The sequence below is a fragment of the Coregonus lavaretus genome, assembly GCF_964263955.1.
Source record: "Coregonus lavaretus genome assembly, chromosome: 7".
Lineage (NCBI taxonomy): Eukaryota > Metazoa > Chordata > Actinopteri > Salmoniformes > Salmonidae > Coregonus > Coregonus lavaretus.
Genome location: NC_139994.1, coordinates 7,170,441 through 7,191,360, shown reverse-complemented (window position 1 = coordinate 7,191,360; position 20,920 = coordinate 7,170,441). Strand labels below are relative to the sequence as shown.

Below are 20,920 nucleotides of genomic sequence, written 5' to 3'. Positions count from 1 at the left end.
TTTACCTCACATGTACATTGCCACCCCTTTCTACCTTTGCCTAATTTTAGAAACAAATTATTTATTTAGCCTTGATCTCTTCCTCTAGTTGCCTGGCGACAGCATATCCTGATGGGCAATCCCATCTATTTCCCATAATTCAGTGCTGTAAATCTTTGTAAATGTTTGTTGATTTTATGTAGAGAAAAAAGAGGATGGGTTAGAATATGAACCAACCAAAACAACCCATGTGTTAATTAACCTAATCAGCAATCAAATTTAAAAGTTCAAATGACTGCTTTTCCAAACAGATCAGTTACAGTAATCAATCTTTCTATGCCACTGTCAACTAACTTCCACAGAGTCAATCAATGTCAACATTCTAACAACAACTAGGTCTGATTATTTTCATTAACAGAAACAATCTATTTATTGTTCTTTATATGATTCATCTGTAAAGACGTTTAATTTCTTTTTTTCTTGGTTGTTCAGGTCAACCAATTCCAAAACAATAAAGAGGAAAGTTTTATAAAACCTGAATGTTCTTCCCTACCATGTGGGAACCGTCAGATCTCTGAATAGAAAAAATGATTGTATTAAAATAACATGGTCATTATTCCAGTGGGTTTAGAGACGGGTTAATGGGTAGAGTCTAGACTTTCTCTGTCTCTGTACCACACTTCAGTCCAGTCAGTGCTGGTAAGTTAAGTTGGTGCTGCATGTAGTCTGCCTAGACTAGAGGATGATGACATACACTACATTATCCCAGTGGTAGGTATTATGGTATACGCTCTATCCTTCTGTGAGTAATACAATCTCAAAGCTGCGGAAGTGAAGCTTTTGTAAAAGCCTTCCACTTGAAAGGTATTCTACTTGGACTCATTCACATAATAGTCTCTTGCAGGTGGCTTGGAGTTTATACAAAAACAGCTCTAGCAATCTGCTTACTTGAAAAACAGAATAATTTAATTGGAGTGCTAGTTAACGTTTTGTCCTTAGTACGCTTTCATTCAGAGAACCAAGGAAAGGCATTCCAATAAAATACATTGTGCACATTGATGGTATGGGAAAAAAAACACAGTGAACTAGTCACATTATATACTTGGATGTCTCTGATCTGTTGATCAACAACATGTCTGCTTTGCTAAATGTATTAGCTTTTTCAGAAAAGTTTCCATTAAAAAAAATACCATCTCTTTACACAGGATGGCTTAATAAAAAGTACCTGTAACATAGAAACAATCAGATCTACTGAGGATAGCAGGGAAAAAGTGCTGTTGTTTCAACAAGATGTTTCTAAAGGCTAGTTATTGTCAGGGTGTTTAGCATACCTAGGGTCAGTAGTTATTCCTGACCAGGAAATACTCTGGACAGGTCACATGTTCAGGAAAAAACTCCAATAACAACTCAGAACACCTATATGTTTCTAAACCTGGTGATGTCCATTACACAGCTAGCAGTTGGCACAGTGAAGCTAGTTGGCACAGTTATGCCAGCGATTTGAGTGAAGATGGATATTAAACCTTTTTCTCTTATGTTTGATAATGACATTGAAAACTCTTAGTGGTCATAAAGCATATATTTCCGCCTAAGATCCCAAAATTACCAGGATTTCAGAAAATCCTAGGAATTTGGGGAAAGTGACCTGAATTTTTGCAACCCTATTTCAGCTACTGTACCAGTGGTGTACTCGAGGAGCAAATGATCCCTTTCAAGTTTATCTGTTGTGAAAAACAAGCTTGGTGATGTGGTAAGAGACTTGTTAATAAATTGCTACACAACAAGAAAAGTGATTTTTGAGCCAGTTTTGAAAATGCTACAGTTGAACATGATGTCGTGTACTTTATAAGGCACACATGAAAATACCTTCCAAAGCATAATAATACCACCATATATAAATCCAATCTGCTTTTACACAAAAGGCACAATTCCCTCATAATTTGTTTTACAGAACAAATGACTCCCTTTAAAATCTTATAAAAAACACACTGGTAGTGCATATATAACAGTTGACCATAACAAACACACGGCAAGCCATGCTGACGCCAATTCCAAAATACAAAAGGTATAAAAAGCCATTATATATAAATAGAAATATGTACAAAACAGGCACTCTGGGGACCTGGACATGATGTTCTTCTCACACAGTCAGGGAAGAGAAGGTGACACCTTCTCATAAGGCCATTATTTGAGGGTATAGCGTATAGATCTGTTAAAGCATCAGACATCACTCAAGTGATGAAGGTGTATATTCAAGCATAGAAATAACATAAACAACACAGCATGCATAAATAATAAAGGGAAGTTGGAATGGGAGTGCCATGTCAGTTCTATTCATTCTGTTTCTATTGCTAGAGAGAGGCAAGGTCAAAGCAGAACAGCACAAAGCAGCTGTCTAATACTCCCAACGGGCACATTTTACAATCAGAATGAAGATGAGGATTATAGTGATGATGAGGAAGAGTTTGCAGGTAGTTTTTCCAAGGCTAAATTTGCTCTTGCTGGTATTATCAAACTAAACATATTTAATTTATAGAATGAACTGATAGCTAAAGTTGGGAAAATTTGAAGGAATGAACAGATATGACAGAGAGTAGAGAGGCAGGATTGCACAGTGTCCACATTATCTCCTTTAACAAAGCCACTTCAGCCAGTACTAAGTCTTCAGTTAGAAGGTTCTACACATACAGATGTAGAATCTTAATTTGATCACCCTGTTGCAGGATTAACTTTCCTACAATGAAGGACATTTTAAATGTGTAGTGTATTTGATGTTTAAAAAGGCTTCTAACATTTGTAATTTCCACTTTGAAATGTCATACTTGATTTCCCCTTACAAAAATGTATCAACCACTACAAAAACATCCATTAATCATAATCCACATAATAATTAACATTTCCTGTTTCTGCAGGATTGTTTTCATGCTTTAGCAAACTGGCTCAAATTAAGATCCGATATCTGTATATATTTTCTACACAGGCGGTGAGTTGGACAGCTAACTGGCAAACACTTTGATGAATTAGGGATGGATGAAGAGGACCACATCAACTATGGGTGCTTCAGTATTCATTTGTTTTCTTGGGATGATTTCTTTTGATTGGACGGTAGCTGCTGGTCTTCTGTTTTCTGTTTTCTCTTCTCTCTCTCTTCACCCCTCCACTTCTGTCTCTAGTGCCTTCTGGTCTTTGGGTTGCTTTATTCTATCTCTCCATCTCTCTCATCTCTCTGTGTCTCCTTTCCTCCTCTCATCTTTAATATTCTCTCTCTAGTAGGGGCCCTTGACGGGAGGGCCCTTAGGGTTCCACTCTATTGGTTGGCTCATACAGTCAGAGGGGTTACACCGGCCCTCCCTGCCCTTCTGGCCCGGCTGTCCAGGGGTTCCTGAGACTCCAGGGACCCCCTGCTGACCCACGGGGCCACTGGGGCCCATCTTGCCATAGCCTGGGGGGCCTGGGACACCTGGGGCATGGGGAGGAAGGGACAGAGGGCATCATTGAAGCACTGGATGCACAGTGATTATAAAAGAGCAGAGCAGTTGAAAGATCTAACTTATTGAAGCTTTGGCAGGATAGTGGAGAGTTAAACATTTAGACAGGCTGATGTGGCGTCTTACCTGGTGCTCCTGGGGGTCCACTGTCACCCATCTCTCCTACACCCTTGTCACCTTTCTCTCCCTTCAGACCTTGTGGACCTGCAGACATGACAGAGGACATCACTTGAGAGAGTAGCTAACCTTTATGTTACGCTAAACTGACATCACTTGTCATAACTGTTTATGAACTCCTACGTATTTATCATGACCGTGGTATTCAGGGTATTCAGGCCTTACGACAAAAGGAATCAAGTGAAGTCTAGACTCACCCTGTGGTCCCAGGACTCCTTGGCGGCCCTCTCTGCCTATCTGTCCTGGCTGACCTGGGGCCCCTGGAGTCCCATCTCTACCTGGGTTACCATCCTTCCCTGGGGGGCCAGGACGACCGGGGGACGATACCTCTTGTGGCTGCTGCATACGAGACATGAAGTAGGCCATCCTCTCTGTTGAGGGATACAGTACAACTCCAGTTGATAAACCACCTAATAATCAATAAAGCTATTTACATTCTCTCCCACTGCTCAATTAGGAAATACGGCCAGATCTTTGCAAAGTATGGGTGATAAACCTAAACGAAAAGAAGACCACATTCTCACCATCAAATATCTTGATGACCTGCTGGCGAATAAAGTCCTTGATGTTGTCATAGTTGACCACAGGCTGTGGATTAGAGAGAGAGCGTGAGGGACATAAGAGAAGACCTAACCACCACTTTTGGGTTTTAGTCTTTTGACCAAAATGTTGGTTTAGTGTTTCATTAGACATTGTGAAACAAACACGAACATAACAAGTGATCAATTCATAATCGATGCAATTCACCCCAGTAGCTAAGGTCTCACCTCGTTGCCTGGTGTTCCTGGAGGTCCAGGGGACCCTGCAGTGCCTGGTGGGCCAGGGGTCCCCCTCTCTCCCCTGGGTCCCACTGGGCCCATCACTGGGGTATCAGCCTTGGAGGAATACCCCCCTATGCCAGGGGGTCCAGGGCGACCTCGCTCCCCTGGGGTGCCCCTCTGACCTGGGACACCTGGCTCACCCTGAGCGAGAGAGAGCGGGAAAGAGTCAGAAAAGAGGAGAGAAGAAAAGAGAAGAGGGGTGAGAGGTAGTGTGTTAGTCAGACATCCAACCACTGAAGAGTACAGTTCGACCACCGACAACAGCGTTTTATATTGAAGATTGAAAAGATGAATGAACTCCTGCACAATGGCACTTATGTATTTTCAACCATCCAACTGCTATCGAACTGTTTCCACCAACCTATTCCTGTCAGACCCTTGAAGGAGAGTCAAGTCAACAAGGGGGCAGTGTCCACTTTAGATTGTAACCGGGCCCTACCCAGCCTCCAGCGTATTACTCACTTACCTCCTCCACAATAAAAACACAGACACAGGAACTCATCCCAAATGGCACCCTATTCGAGATATAGTGCACTACTTTTGACCGGGACCCATACGGAATAGGGTGCCATGTGGGACTCACAGCTTCCCATGTACGTAGCCTAGCACCCACACCCTGTAAACAACAGCCTCAGACAGACATCTGTGATTTATGTGGAACAAAGCTGGCCATTATGAAGAAGAAGAAGAGGAAGAAGAAGAAGAAGAAGAAGAAGAAGAAGAAGAAGAAGAAGAAGAAGAAGAAGAAGAAGAAGAAGAAAAGAGATGAGAGCTTCTCTGTAATCTGTACTACTATAGTTAAAAACCATGACAATGCCTTCCTGTCACAATGACAAATCACCTCATCTCATGTCTCCCCTCCCACAGTAAAATAACATTATCCAGGGGACAGAGAATAACTATATTGGTTACTGTACTGTGTCTAGTGTAGAGGACTTCAGTTACTGTACTGTATCTAATGTAGAGGACTTCAGTTAGTGTACTGTATCTAGTGTAGAGGACTTCAGTTAGTGTACTGTATCTAGTGCAGAGGACTTCAGTTATTGTACTGTGTCTAGTGTAGAGGACTTCAGTTACTGTACTGTATCTACTGTAGAGGACTTCAGTTACTGTACTGTGTCTAGTGTAGAGGACTTCAGTTACTGTACTGTATCTAGTGTAGAGGACTTCAGTTACTGTACTGTATCTAGTGTAGAGGACTTCAGTTACTGTACTGTATCTAGTGTAGAGGACTTCAGTTACTGTACTGTGTCTAGTGTAGAGGACTTCAGTTACTGTACTGTATCTAGTGTAGAGGACTTCAGTTACTGTACTGTATCTAGTGTAGAGGACTTCAGTTACTGTACTGTATTTAGTGTAGAGGACTTCAGTTACTGAACTGTGTCTAGTGTAGAGGACATCAGTTAGTGTACTGTATCTAGTGTAGAGGACTTCAGTTAGTGTACTTTATCTAGTGTAGAGGACTTCAGTTAGTGTACTGTATTTAGTGTAGAGGACTTCAGTTACTGAACTGTGTCTAGTGTAGAGGACATCAGTTAGTGTACTGTATCTAGTGTAGAGGACTTCAGTTACTGTACTGTATCTAGTGTAGAGGACTTCAGTTACTGTACTGTATTTAGTGTAGAGGACTTCAGTTACTGAACTGTGTCTAGTGTAGAGGACATCAGTTAGTGTACTGTATCTAGTGTAGAGGACTTCAGTTAGTGTACTTTATCTAGTGTAGAGGACTTCAGTTAGTGTACTGTATCTAGTGTAGAGGACTTCAGTTAGTGTACTGTATCTAGTGCAGAGGACTTCAGTTAGTGTACTGTATCTAGTGTAGAGGACTTCAGTTAGTGTACTGTATCTAGTGTAGAGGACTTCAGTTAGTGTACTGTATCTAGTGTAGAGGACTTCAGTTAGTGTACTGTATCTAGTGTAGAGGACTTCAGTTAGTGTACTGTATCTAGTGTAGAGGACTTCAGTTACTGTACTGTATCTAGTGTAGAGGACTTCATTTAGTGTACTGTATCTAGTGTAGAGGACTTCAGTTACTGTACTGTATCTAGTGTAGAGGACTTCAGTTAGTGTACTGTATCTAGTGTAGAGGACTTCAGTTACTGTACTGTATCTAGTGTAGAGGACTTCAGTTAGTGTACTGTATCTAGTGTAGAGGTCTTCAGTTACTGTACTGTATCTAGTGTAGAGGGCTTCAGTTAGTGTACTGTATCTAGTGTAGAGGACTTCAGTTACTGTACTGTATCTAGTGTAGAGGACTTCAGTTAGAGTTAGTGTACTATATCTAGTGTAGAGGACTTCAGTTACTGTACTGTATCTAGTGTAGAGGACTTCAGTTACTGTACTGTATCTAGTGTAGAGGACTTCAGTTACTGTACTGTATCTAGTGTAGAGGACTTCAGTTACTGTACTGTGTCTAGTGTAGAGGACTTCAGTTACTGTACTGTATCTAGTGTAGAGGACTTCAGTTACTGTACTGTATCTAGTGTAGAGGACTTCAGTTACTGTACTGTATCTAGTGTAGATGACTTCAGTTACTGTACTGTGTCTAGTGTAGAGGACTTCAGTTACTGTACTGTATCTAGTGTAGAGGGTTTCAGTTACTGTACTGTGTCTAGTGTAGAGGACTTCAGTTACTGTACTGTATCTAGTGTAGAGGACTTCAGTTACTGTACTGTATCTAGTGTAGAGGACTTCAGTTACTGTACTGTGTCTAGTGTAGAGGGCTTCAGTTACTGTACTGTATCTAGTGCAGTTGACTTCAGTTAGTGTACTGTATCTAGTGTAGAGGACTTCAGTTAGTGTACTGTATCTAGTGTAGAGGACTTCAGTTAGTGTACTGTATCTAGTGTAGAGGACTTCAGTTAGTGTACTGTATCTAGTGTAGAGGACTTCAGTTAGTGTACTGTATCTAGTGTAGAGGACTTCAGTTACTGTACTGTATCTAGTGTAGAGGACTTCAGATAGTGTACTGTATCTAGTGTAGAGGACTTCAGTTAGTGTACTGTATCTAGTGTAGAGGACTTCAGTTACTGTACTGTATCTAGTGTAGAGGACTTCAGTTACTGTACTGTATTTAGTGTAGAGGACTTCAGTTACTGTACTGTATCTAGTGTAGAGGACTTCAGTTACTGTACTGTATCTAGTGTAGAGGACTTCAGTTACTGTACTGTATCTAGTGTAGAGGGCTTCAGTTACTGTACTGTGTCTAGTGTAGAGGACTTCAGTTACTGTACTGTATCTAGTGTAGAGGACTTCAGTTACTGTACTGTATCTAGTGTAGAGGACTTCAGTTACTGTACTGTATCTAGTGTAGAGGACTTCAGTTACTGTACTGTATCTAGTGTAGAGGACTTCCGTTACTGTACTGTATCTAGTGTAGAGGACTTCAGTTACTGTACTGTGTCTAGTGTAGAGGACTTCAGTTACTGTACTGTATCTAGTGTAGAGGACTTCAGTTACTGTACTGTGTCTAGTGTAGAGGACTTCAGTTACTGTACTGTATCTAGTGTAGAGGCGTTCAGTTACTGTACTGTGTCTAGTGTAGAGGACGTCAGTTACTGTACTGTATCTAGTGTAGAGGACTTCAGTTACTGTACTGTGACTAGTGTAGAGGACTTCAGTTACTGTACTGTATCTAGTGTAGAGGACTTCAGTTACTGTACTGTATCTAGTGTAGAGGACTTCAGTTACTGTACTGTGTCTAGTGTAGAGGACTTCAGTTACTGTACTGTATCTAGTGTAGAGGACTTCAGTTACTGTACTGTATCTAGTTTAGAGGACTTCAGTTACCGTACTGTGTCTAGTGTAGAGGACTTCAGTTAGTGTACTGTATCTAGTGTAGAGGACTTCAGTTAGTGTACTGTATCTAGTGTAGAGGACTTCAGTTACTGTACTGTATCTAGTGCAGAGGACTTCAGTTAGTGTACTGTATCTAGTGTAGAGGACTTCAGTTAGTGTACTGTATCTAGTGTAGAGGACTTCAGTTACTGTACTGTATCTAGTGTAAAGGACTTCAGTTAGTGTACTGTATCTAGTGTAGAGGACTTCAGTTAGTGGACTGTATCTAGTGCAGAGGACTTCAGTTACTGTACTGTATCTAGTGTAGAGGACTTCAGTTAGTGTACTGTATCTAGTGTAGAGGACTTCAGTTAGTGTACTGTATCTAGTGTAGAGGACTTCAGTTACTGTACTGTATCTAGTGCAGAGGACTTCAGTTAGTGTACTGTATCTAGTGTAGAGGACTTCAGTTAGTGTACTGTATCTAGTGTAGAGGACTTCAGTTAGTGTACTGTGTCTAGTGTAGAGGACTTCAGTTAGTGTACTGTATCTAGTGTAGAGGACTTCAGTTACTTTACTGTATCTAGTGTAGAGGACTTCAGTTATTGTACTGTATCTAGTGTAGAGGACTTCATTTACTGTACTGTATCTAGTGTAGAGGACTTCAGTTACTGTACTGTGTCTAGTGTAGAGGACTTCAGTTACTGTACTGTATCTAGTGTAGAGGACTTCAGTTACTGTACTGTATCTAGTGTAGAGGACTTCAGTTACTGTACTGTATCTAGTGTAGAGGACTTCAGTTACTGTACTGTATCTAGTGTAGATGACTTCAGTTACTGTACTGTATCTAGTGTAGAGAACTTCAGTTACTGTACTGTATCTAGTGTAGAGGACTTCAGTTACTGTACTGTGTCTAGTGTAGAGGACTTCAGTTACTGTACTGTATCTAGTGTAGAGGACTTCAGTTACTGTACTGTGTCTAGTGTAGAGGACTTCAGTTGCTGTACTGTATCTAGTGTAGAGGACTTCAGTTACTGTACTGTATCCAGTGTAGAGGACTTCAGTTACTGTACTGTGTCTAGTGTAGAGGACTTCAGTTAGTGTACTGTATCTAGTGCAGAGGACTTCAGTTACTGTACTGTATCTAGTGTAGAGGACTTCAGTTACTGTACTGTATCTAGTGTAGAGGACTTCAGTTACTGTACTGTGTCTAGTGTAGAGGACTTCAGTTAGTGTACTGTATCTAGTGTAGAGGACTTCAGTTAGTGTACTGTATCTAGTGTAGAGGACTTCAGTTACTGTACTGTATCTAGTGCAGAGGACTTCAGTTAGTGTACTGTATCTAGTGTAGAGGACTTCAGTTAGTGTACTGTATCTAGTGTAGAGGACTTCAGTTACTGTACTGTATCTAGTGTAGATTACTTCAGTTAGTGTACTGTATCTAGTGTAGAGGACTTCAATTAGTGTACTGTATCTAGTGCAGAGGACTTCAGTTACTGTACTGTATCTAGTGTAGAGGACTTCAGTTAGTGTACTGTATCTAGTGTAGAGGACTTCAGTTAGTGTACTGTGTCTAGTGTAGAGGACTTCAGTTACTGTACTGTATCTAGTGTAGAGGGCTTCAGTTACTGTACTGTATCTAGTGTAGAGGACTTCAGTTAGTGTACTGTATCTAGTGTAGAGGACTTCAGTTAGTGTACTGTATCTAGTGTAGAGGACTTCAGTTAGTGTACTGTATATAGTGTAGAGGACTTCAGTTATTGTTATGTATCTAGTGTAGAGGACTTCAGTTACTGTACTGTATCTAGTGTAGAGGACTTCAGTTACTGTACTGTGTCTAGTGTAGAGGACTTCAGTTACTGTACTGTATCTAGTGTAGAGGACTTCAGTTACTGTACTGTATCTAGTGTAGAGGACTTCAGTTACTGTACTGTATCTAGTGTAGAGGACTTCAGTTACTGTACTGTATCTAGTGTAGAGGACTTCAGTTACTGTACTGTATCTAGTGTAGAGGACGTCAGTTACTGTACTGTGTCTAGTGTAGAGGACTTCAGTTACCGTACTGTATCTAGTGTAGAGGACTTCAGTTACTGTACTGTGTCTAGTGTAGAGGACTTCAGTTACTGTACTGTATCTAGTGTAGAGGACTTCAGTTACTGTACTGTATCTAGTGTAGAGGACTTCAGTTACTGTACTGTGTCTAGTTTAGAGGACTTCAGTTACTGTACTGTATCTAGTGTAGAGGACTTCAGTTACTGTACTGTATCTAGTGTAGAGGACTTCAGTTACTGTACTGTGTCTAGTGTAGAGGACATCAGTTAGTGTACTGTATCTAGTGTAGAGGACTTCAGTTAGTGTACTGTATCTAGTGTAGAGGATTCAGTTAGTGTACTGTATCTAGTGTAGAGGACTTCAGTTACTGTACTGTATCTAGTGCAGAGGACTTCAGTTAGTGTACTGTATCTAGTGTAGAGGACTTCAGTTAGTGTACTGTATCTAGTGTAGAGGACTTCAGTTAGTGTACTGTATCTAGTGTAGAGGACTTCAGTTAGTGTACTGTATCTAGTGTAGAGGACTTCAGTTAGTGTACTGTATCTAGTGTAGAGGACTTCAGTTACTGTACTGTATCTAGTGCAGAGGACTTCAGTTAGTGTACTGTATCTAGTGTAGAGGACTTCAGTTACTGTACTGTATCTAGTGTAGAGGACTTCAGTTACTGTACTGTATCTAGTGTAGAGGACTTCAGTTAGTGTACTGTATCTAGTGTAGAGAACTTCAGTTAGTGGACTGTATCTAGTGCAGAGGACTTCAGTTACTGTACTGTATCTAGTGTAGAGGACTTCAGATAGTGTACTGTATCTAGTGTAGAGGACTTCAGTTAGTGTACTGTATCTAGTGTAGAGGACTTCAGTTACTGTACTGTATCTAGTGTAGAGGACTTCAGTTACTGTACTGTATTTAGTGTAGAGGACTTCAGTTACTGTACTGTATCTAGTGTAGAGGACTTCAGTTACTGTACTGTATCTAGTGTAGAGGACTTCAGTTACTGTACTGTATCTAGTGTAGAGGGCTTCAGTTACTGTACTGTGTCTAGTGTAGAGGACTTCAGTTACTGTACTGTATCTAGTGTAGAGGACTTCAGTTACTGTACTGTATCTAGTGTAGAGGACTTCAGTTACTGTACTGTATCTAGTGTAGAGGACTTCAGTTACTGTACTGTATCTAGTGTAGAGGACTTCCGTTACTGTACTGTATCTAGTGTAGAGGACTTCAGTTACTGTACTGTGTCTAGTGTAGAGGACTTCAGTTACTGTACTGTATCTAGTGTAGAGGACTTCAGTTACTGTACTGTGTCTAGTGTAGAGGACTTCAGTTACTGTACTGTATCTAGTGTAGAGGCGTTCAGTTACTGTACTGTGTCTAGTGTAGAGGACGTCAGTTACTGTACTGTATCTAGTGTAGAGGACTTCAGTTACTGTACTGTGACTAGTGTAGAGGACTTCAGTTACTGTACTGTATCTAGTGTAGAGGACTTCAGTTACTGTACTGTATCTAGTGTAGAGGACTTCAGTTACTGTACTGTGTCTAGTGTAGAGGACTTCAGTTACTGTACTGTATCTAGTGTAGAGGACTTCAGTTACTGTACTGTATCTAGTTTAGAGGACTTCAGTTACCGTACTGTGTCTAGTGTAGAGGACTTCAGTTAGTGTACTGTATCTAGTGTAGAGGACTTCAGTTAGTGTACTGTATCTAGTGTAGAGGACTTCAGTTACTGTACTGTATCTAGTGCAGAGGACTTCAGTTAGTGTACTGTATCTAGTGTAGAGGACTTCAGTTAGTGTACTGTATCTAGTGTAGAGGACTTCAGTTACTGTACTGTATCTAGTGTAGAGGACTTCAGTTACTGTACTGTATCTAGAGTAGAGGACTTCAGTTACTGTACTGTATCTAGTGCAGATGACTTCAGTTACTGTACTGTATCTAGTGTAGAGGACTTCAGTTAGTGTACTGTATCTAGTGTAGAGGTCTTCAGTTAGTGTCCTGTATCTAGTGTAGAGGACTTCAGTTAGTGTACTGTATCTAGTGTAGAGGACTTCAGTTAGTGTACTGTATCTAGTGTAGAGGACTTCAGTTACTGTACTGTATCTAGTGTAGATTACTTCAGTTAGTGTACTGTATCTAGTGTAGAGGACTTCAGTTAGTGTACTGTATCTAGTGCAGAGGACTTCAGTTACTGTACTGTATCTAGTGTAGAGGACTTCAGTTAGTGTACTGTATCTAGTGTAGAGGACTTCAGTTAGTGTACTGTGTCTAGTGTAGAGGACTTCAGTTACTGTACTGTATCTAGTGTAGAGGGCTTCAGTTACTGTACTGTATCTAGTGTAGAGGACTTCAGTTAGTGTACTGTATCTAGTGTAGAGGACTTCAGTTAGTGTACTGTATCTAGTGTAGAGGACTTCAGTTAGTGTACTGTATATAGTGTAGAGGACTTCAGTTATTGTTATGTATCTAGTGTAGAGGACTTCAGTTACTGTACTGTATCTAGTGTAGAGGACTTCAGTTACTGTACTGTGTCTAGTGTAGAGGACTTCAGTTACTGTACTGTATCTAGTGTAGAGGACTTCAGTTACTGTACTGTATCTAGTGTAGAGGACTTCAGTTACTGTACTGTATCTAGTGTAGAGGACTTCAGTTACTGTACTGTATCTAGTGTAGAGGACTTCAGTTACTGTACTGTATCTAGTGTAGAGGACGTCAGTTACTGTACTGTGTCTAGTGTAGAGGACTTCAGTTACCGTACTGTATCTAGTGTAGAGGACTTCAGTTACTGTACTGTGTCTAGTGTAGAGGACTTCAGTTAGTGTACTGTATCTAGTGTAGAGGACTTCAGTTAGTGTACTGTATCTAGTGTAGAGGATTTCAGTTAGTGTACTGTATCTAGTGTAGAGGACTTCAGTTACTGTACTGTATCTAGTGCAGAGGACTTCAGTTAGTGTACTGTATCTAGTGTAGAGGACTTCAGTTAGTGTACTGTATCTAGTGTAGAGGACTTCAGTTAGTGTACTGTATCTAGTGTAGAGGACTTCAGTTACTGTACTGTATCTAGTGCAGAGGACTTCAGTTAGTGTACTGTATCTAGTGTAGAGGACTTCAGTTACTGTACTGTATCTAGTGTAGAGGACTTCAGTTACTGTACTGTATCTAGTGTAGAGGACTTCAGTTAGTGTACTGTATCTAGTGTAGAGAACTTCAGTTAGTGGACTGTATCTAGTGCAGAGGACTTCAGTTACTGTACTGTATCTAGTGTAGAGGACTTCAGTTAGTGTACTGTATCTAGTGTAGAGGACTTCAGTTAGTGTACTGTATCTAGTGTAGAGGACTTCAGTTACTGTACTGTATCTAGTGCAGAGGACTTCAGTTAGTGTACTGTATCTAGTGTAGAGGACTTCAGTTACTGTACTGTATCTAGTGTAGAGGACTTCAGTTAGTGTACTGTGTCTAGTGTAGAGGACTTCAGTTAGTGTACTGTATCTAGTGTAGAGGACTTCAGTTACTGTACTGTATCTAGTGTAGAGGACTTCAGTTATTGTACTGTATCTAGTGTAGAGGACTTCAGTTACTGTACTGTATCTAATGTAGAGGACTTCAGTTAGTGTACTGTATCTAGTGTAGAGGACTTCAGTTACTGTACTGTATCTAGTGTAGAGGACTTCAGTTACTGTACTGTGTCTAGTGTAGAGGACTTCAGTTACTATACTGTATCTAGTGTAGAGGACTTCAGTTACTGTACTGTGTCTAGTGTAGAGGACTTCAGTTACTGTACTGTATCTAGTGTAGAGGACTTCAGTTACTGTACTGTATCCAGTGTAGAGGACTTCAGTTACTGTACTGTGTCTAGTGTAGAGGACTTCAGTTACTGTACTGTATCTAGTGTAGAGGACTTCAGTTAGTGTACTGTATCTAGTGTAGAGGACTTCAGTTACTGTACTGTATCTAATGTAGAGGACTTCAGTTAGTGTACTGTATCTAGTGTAGAGGACTTCAGTTACTGTACTGTATCTAGTGTAGAGGACTTCAGTTACTGTACTGTATCTAGTGTAGAGGACTTCAGTTACTGTACTGTATCTAGTGTAGAGGACTTCAGTTACTGTACTGTGTCTAGTGTAGAGGACTTCAGTTACTGTACTGTATCTTGTGTAGAGGACTTCAGTTACTGTACTGTATCTAGTGTAGAGGACATCAGTTAATGTACTGTATCTAGTGTAGAGGACTTCAGTTACTGTACTGTATCTAGTGTAGAGGGCTTCAGTTACTGTACTGTATCTAGTGTAGAGGACTTCAGTTAATGTACTGTGTCTAGTGTAGAGGACTTCAGTTACTGTACTGTATCTAGTGTAGAGGACTTCAGTTACTGTACTGTGTCTAGTGTAGAGGACTTCAGTTACTGTACTGTATCTAGTGTAGAGGACTTCAGTTACTGTACTGTATCTAGTGTAGAGGACTTCAGTTACTGTACTGTATCTAGTGTAGAGGACTTCAGTTACTGTACTGTGTCTAGTGTAGAGGACTTCAGTTACTGTACTGTATCTAGTGTAGAGGACTTCAGTTACTGTACTGTATCTAGTGTAGAGGACTTCAGTTACTGTACTGTATCTAGTGTAGAGGACTTCAGTTACTGTACTGTGTCTAGTGTAGAGGACTTCAGTTACTGTACTGTATCTAGTGTAGAGGACTTCAGTTACTGTACTGTATCTAGTGTAGAGGACTTCAGTTACTGTACTGTATCTAGTGTAGAGGACTTCAGTTACTGAACTGTGTCTAGTGTAGAGGACATCAGTTAGTGTACTGTATCTAGTGTAGAGGACTTCAGTTAGTGTACTGTATCTAGTGTAGAGGACTTCAGTTAGTGTACTGTATCTAGTGTAGAGGACTTCAGTTAGTGTACTGTATCTAGTGCAGAGGACTTCAGTTAGTGTACTGTATCTAGTGTAGAGGACTTCAGTTAGTGTACTGTATCTAGTGTAGAGGACTTCAGTTAGTGTACTGTATCTAGTGTAGAGGACTTCAGTTAGTGTACTGTATCTAGTGTAGAGGACTTCAGTTAGTGTACTGTATCTAGTGTAGAGGACTTCAGTTACTGTACTGTATCTAGTGTAGAGGACTTCAGTTACTGTACTGTATCTAGTGTAGAGGACTTCAGTTACTGTACTGTATCTAGTGTAGAGGACTTCAGTTAGTGTACTGTATCTAGTGTAGAGGACTTCAGTTACTGTACTGTATCTAGTGTAGAGGACTTCAGTTAGTGTACTGTATCTAGTGTAGAGGACTTCAGTTACTGTACTGTATCTAGTGTAGAGGGCTTCAGTTAGTGTACTGTATCTAGTGTAGAGGACTTCAGTTACTGTACTGTATCTAGTGTAGAGGACTTCAGTTAGAGTTAGTGTACTATATCTAGTGTAGAGGACTTCAGTTACTGTACTGTATCTAGTGTAGAGGACTTCAGTTACTGTACTGTATCTAGTGTAGAGGACTTCAGTTACTGTACTGTATCTAGTGTAGAGGACTTCAGTTACTGTACTGTGTCTAGTGTAGAGGACTTCAGTTACTGTACTGTATCTAGTGTAGAGGACTTCAGTTACTGTACTGTATCTAGTGTAGAGGACTTCAGTTACTGTACTGTATCTAGTGTAGAGGACTTCAGTTACTGTACTGTGTCTAGTGTAGAGGACTTCAGTTACTGTACTGTATCTAGTGTAGAGGACTTCAGTTACTGTACTGTGTCTAGTGTAGAGGACTTCAGTTACTGTACTGTATCTAGTGTAGAGGACTTCAGTTACTGTACTGTATCTAGTGTAGAGGACTTCAGTTACTGTACTGTGTCTAGTGTAGAGGGCTTCAGTTACTGTACTGTATCTAGTGCAGTTGACTTCATTTAGTGTACTGTATCTAGTGTAGAGGACTTCAGTTAGTGTACTGTATCTAGTGTAGAGGACTTCAGTTACTGTACTGTATCTAGTGTAGAGGTCTTCAGTTAGTGTACTGTATCTAGTGTAGAGGACTTCAGTTAGTGTACTGTATCTAGTGTAGAGGACTTCAGTTACTGTACTGTATCTAGTGTAGAGGACTTCAGATAGTGTACTGTATCTAGTGTAGAGGACTTCAGTTAGTGTACTGTATCTAGTGTAGAGGACTTCAGTTACTGTACTGTATCTAGTATAGAGGACTTCAGTTACTGTACTGTATTTAGTGTAGAGGACTTCAGTTACTGTACTGTATCTAGTGTAGAGGACTTCAGTTACTGTACTGTATCTAGTGTAGAGGACTTCAGTTACTGTACTGTATCTAGTGTAGAGGGCTTCAGTTACTGTACTGTGTCTAGTGTAGAGGACTTCAGTTACTGTACTGTATCTAGTGTAGAGGACTTCAGTTACTGTACTGTATCTAGTGTAGAGGACTTCAGTTACTGTACTGTATCTAGTGTAGAGGACTTCAGTTACTGTACTGTATCTAGTTTAGAGGACTTCCGTTACTGTACTGTATCTAGTGTAGAGGACTTCAGTTACTGTACTGTGTCTAGTGTAGAGGACTTCAGTTACTGTACTGTATCTAGTGTAGAGGACTTCAGTTACTGTACTGTGTCTAGTGTAGAGGACTTCAGTTACTGTACTGTATCTAGTGTAGATGACTTCAGTTACTGTACTGGCGGCAGGTAGCTTAGTGGTTAAGAGCGTTGTGCCAGTAACCGAAAGGTCGCTGGTTCTAATCCCCGAGCCCACTAGGTGAAAAATCTGTCGATGTGCCCTTGAGCAAGGCACTTAACCCTAATTGCTCCTGTAAGTCGCTCTGGATAAGAGCGTCTGCTAAATGACCAATTATTATTATTATTACTGTATCTAGTGTAGAGGACTTCAGTTAGTGTACTGTATCTAGTGTAGAGGACTTCAGTTACTGTACTGTATCTAGTGTAGAGGACTTCAGTTACTGTACTGTATCTAGTGTAGAGGACTTCAGTTACTGTACTGTATCTAGTGTAGAGGACTTCAGTTAGTGTACTGTATCTAGTGTAGAGGACTTCAGTTACTGTACTGTATCTAGTGTAGAGGACTTCAGTTAGTGTACTGTATCTAGTGTAGAGGACTTCAGTTACTGTACTGTATCTAGTGTAGAGGAATTCAGTTACTGTACTGTATCTAGTGTAGATGACTTTAGTTACTGTACTGTATCTAGTGTAGAGGACTTCAGTTACTGTACTGTGTCTAGTGTAGAGGACTTCAGTTACTGTACTCTATCTAGTGTAGAGGACTTCAGTTACTGTACTGTATCTAGTGTAGAGGACTTCAGTTACTGTACTGTGTCTAGTGTAGAGGACTTCAGTTACTGTACTGTATCTAGTGTAGAGGACTTCAGTTACTGTACTGCATCTAGTGTAGAGGACTTCAGTTACTGTACTGTATCTAGTGTAGAGGACTTCAGTTACTGTACTGTATCTAGTGTAGAGGACTTCAGTTACTGTACTGTATCTAGTGTAGAGGACTTAAGTTACTGTACTGTGTCTAGTGTAGAGGACTTCAGTTACTGTACTGTATCTAGTGTAGAGGACTTCAGTTACTGTACTGAATCTAGTGTAGAGGCCTTCAGTTAGTGTACTGTGTCTAGTGTAGAGGACTTCAGTTAGTGTACTGTGTCTAGTGTAGAGGACTTCAGTTACTGTACTGTATCTAGTGTAGAGGACTTCAGTTACTGTACTGTATCTAGTGTAGAGGACTTCAGTTAGTGTACTGTTACTAGTGTAGAGGACTTCAGTTAGTGTACTGTATCTAGTGTAGAGGACTTCAGTTACTGTACTGTGTCTAGTGTAGAGGACTTCAGTTACTGTACTGTATCTAGTGTAGAGGACTTCAGTTACTGTACTGTATCTAGTGTAGAGGACTTCAGTTAGTGTACTGTATCTAGTTTAGAGGACTTCAGTTAGTGTACTGTATCTAGTGTAGAGGACTTCAGTTACTGTACTGTATCTAGTGCAGAGGACTTCAGTTAGTGTACTGTATCTAGTGTAGAGGACTTCAGTTAGTGTACTGTATCTAGTATAGAGGACTTCAGTTAGTGTACTGTATCTAGTGCAGAGGACTTCAGTTACTGTACTGTATCTAGTGTAGAGGACTTCAGTTAGTGTACTGTATCTAGTGTAGAGGACTTCAGTTAGTGTACTGTATCTAGTGTAGAGGACTTCAGTTAGTGTACTGTGTCTAGTGTAGAGGACTTCAGTTACTGTACTGTATCTAGTGTAGAGGACTTCAATTACTGTACTGTATCTAGTGTAGAGGACTTCAGTTACTGTACTGTGTCTAGTGTAGAGGACTTCAGTTAGTGTACTGTATCTAGTGTAGAGGACTTCAGTTACTGTACTGTATCTAGTGTATAGGACTTCAGTTACTGTACTGTATCTAGTGTAGAGGACTTCAGTTACTGTACTGTATCTAGTGTAGAGGACTTCAGTTACTGTACTGTATCTAGTGTAGAGGACTTCAGTTACTGTACTGTGTCTAGTGTAGAGGACTTCAGTTAGTGTACTGTATATAGTGTAGAGGACTTCAGTTATTGTACTGTATCTAGTGTAGAGGACTTCAGTTAGTGTACTGTATCTAGTGTAGAGGACTTCAGTTACTGTGCTGTATCTAGTGTAGAGGAATTCAGTTACTGTACTGTATCTAGTGTAGATGACTTTAGTTACTGTACTGTATCTAGTGTAGAGGACTTCAGTTACTGTACTGTGTCTAGTGTAGAGGACTTCAGTTATTGTACTGTATCTAGTGTAGAGGGCTTCAGTTACTGTACTGTATCTAGTGTAGAGGACTTCAGTTACTGTACTGTGTCTAGTGTAGAGGACTTCAGTTACTATACTGTATCTAGTGTAGAGGACTTCAGTTACTGTACTGTGTCTAGTGTAGAGGACTTCAGTTACTGTACTGTATCTAGTGTAGAGGACTTCAGTTACTGTACTGTATCCAGTGTAGAGGACTTCAGTTACTGTACTGTGTCTAGTGTAGAGGACTTCAGTTACTGTACTGTATCTAGTGTAGAGGACTTCAGTTAGTGTACTGTATCTAGTGTAGAGGACTTCAGTTACTGTACTGTATCTAATGTAGAGGACTTCAGTTAGTGTACTGTATCTAGTGTAGAGGACTTCAGTTACTGTACTGTATCTAGTGTAGAGGACTTCAGTTACTGTACTGTATCTAGTGTAGAGGACTTCAGTTACTGTACTGTATCTAGTGTAGAGGACTTCAGTTACTGTACTGTGTCTAGTGTAGAGGACTTCAGTTACTGTACTGTATCTTGTGTAGAGGACTTCAGTTACTGTACTGTATCTAGTGTAGAGGACATCAGTTAATGTACTGTATCTAGTGTAGAGGACTTCAGTTACTGTACTGTATCTAGTGTAGAGGGCTTCAGTTACTGTACTGTATCTAGTGTAGAGGACTTCAGTTAATGTACTGTGTCTAGTGTAGAGGACTTCAGTTACTGTACTGTATCTAGTGTAGAGGACTTCAGTTACTGTACTGTGTCTAGTGTAGAGGACTTCAGTTACTGTACTGTATCTAGTGTAGAGGACTTCAGTTACTGTACTGTATCTAGTGTAGAGGACTTCAGTTACTGTACTGTATCTAGTGTAGAGGACTTCAGTTACTGTACTGTGTCTAGTGTAGAGGGCTTCAGTTACTGTACTGTATCTAGTGTAGAGGACTTCAGTTACTGTACTGTATCTAGTGTAGAGGACTTCAGTTACTGTACTGTATCTAGTGTAGAGGACTTCAGTTACTGAACTGTGTCTAGTGTAGAGGACATCAGTTAGTGTACTGTATCTAGTGTAGAGGACTTCAGTTAGTGTACTGTATCTAGTGTAGAGGACTTCAGTTAGTGTACTGTATCTAGTGTAGAGGACTTCAGTTAGTGTACTGTATCTAGTGCAGAGGACTTCAGTTAGTGTACTGTATCTAGTGTAGAGGACTTCAGTTAGTGTACTGTATCTAGTGTAGAGGACTTCAGTTAGTGTACTGTATCTAGTGTAGAGGACTTCAGTTAGTGTACTGTATCTAGTGTAGAGGACTTCAGTTAGTGTACTGTATCTAGTGTAGAGGACTTCAGTTACTGTACTGTATCTAGTGTAGAGGACTTCATTTAGTGTACTGTATCTAGTGTAGAGGACTTCAGTTACTGTACTGTATCTAGTGTAGAGGACTTCAGTTAGTGTACTGTATCTAGTGTAGAGGACTTCAGTTACTGTACTGTATCTAGTGTAGAGGACTTCAGTTAGTGTACTGTATCTAGTGTAGAGGACTTCAGTTACTGTACTGTATCTAGTGTAGAGGGCTTCAGTTAGTGTACTGTATCTAGTGTAGAGGACTTCAGTTACTGTACTGTATCTAGTGTAGAGGACTTCAGTTAGAGTTAGTGTACTATATCTAGTGTAGAGGACTTCAGTTACTGTACTGTATCTAGTGCAGTTGACTTCATTTAGTGTACTGTATCTAGTGTAGAGGACTTCAGTTAGTGTACTGTATCTAGTGTAGAGGACTTCAGTTACTGTACTGTATCTAGTGTAGAGGTCTTCAGTTAGTGTACTGTATCTAGTGTAGAGGACTTCAGTTAGTGTACTGTATCTAGTGTAGAGGACTT

At 40.4% G+C, this 20,920-nt stretch overlaps 1 protein-coding gene across 1 annotated transcript in view; it reads right to left on the bottom strand.

Annotated features, from left to right (window-relative positions):
• Positions 1–925: 925 nt before the first annotated feature.
• The window catches only part of LOC311131860 (uncharacterized protein), a 165,680-nt gene continuing 145,685 nt past the window's right edge, over positions 926–20,920 (bottom strand). Inside the window, exons 65-69 of the mRNA XM_084164988.1 lie at positions 4,412–4,606; positions 4,169–4,232; positions 3,842–4,015; positions 3,594–3,671; positions 926–3,439 (exon numbers count right to left, since the gene is read on the bottom strand). Of these exons, the coding sequence (XP_084021114.1) occupies positions 3,246–3,439; positions 3,594–3,671; positions 3,842–4,015; positions 4,169–4,232; positions 4,412–4,606 (705 nt within the window). The 3' untranslated portion in view covers positions 926–3,245. The remainder of the gene's footprint in view (positions 3,440–3,593; positions 3,672–3,841; positions 4,016–4,168; positions 4,233–4,411; positions 4,607–20,920) is intronic.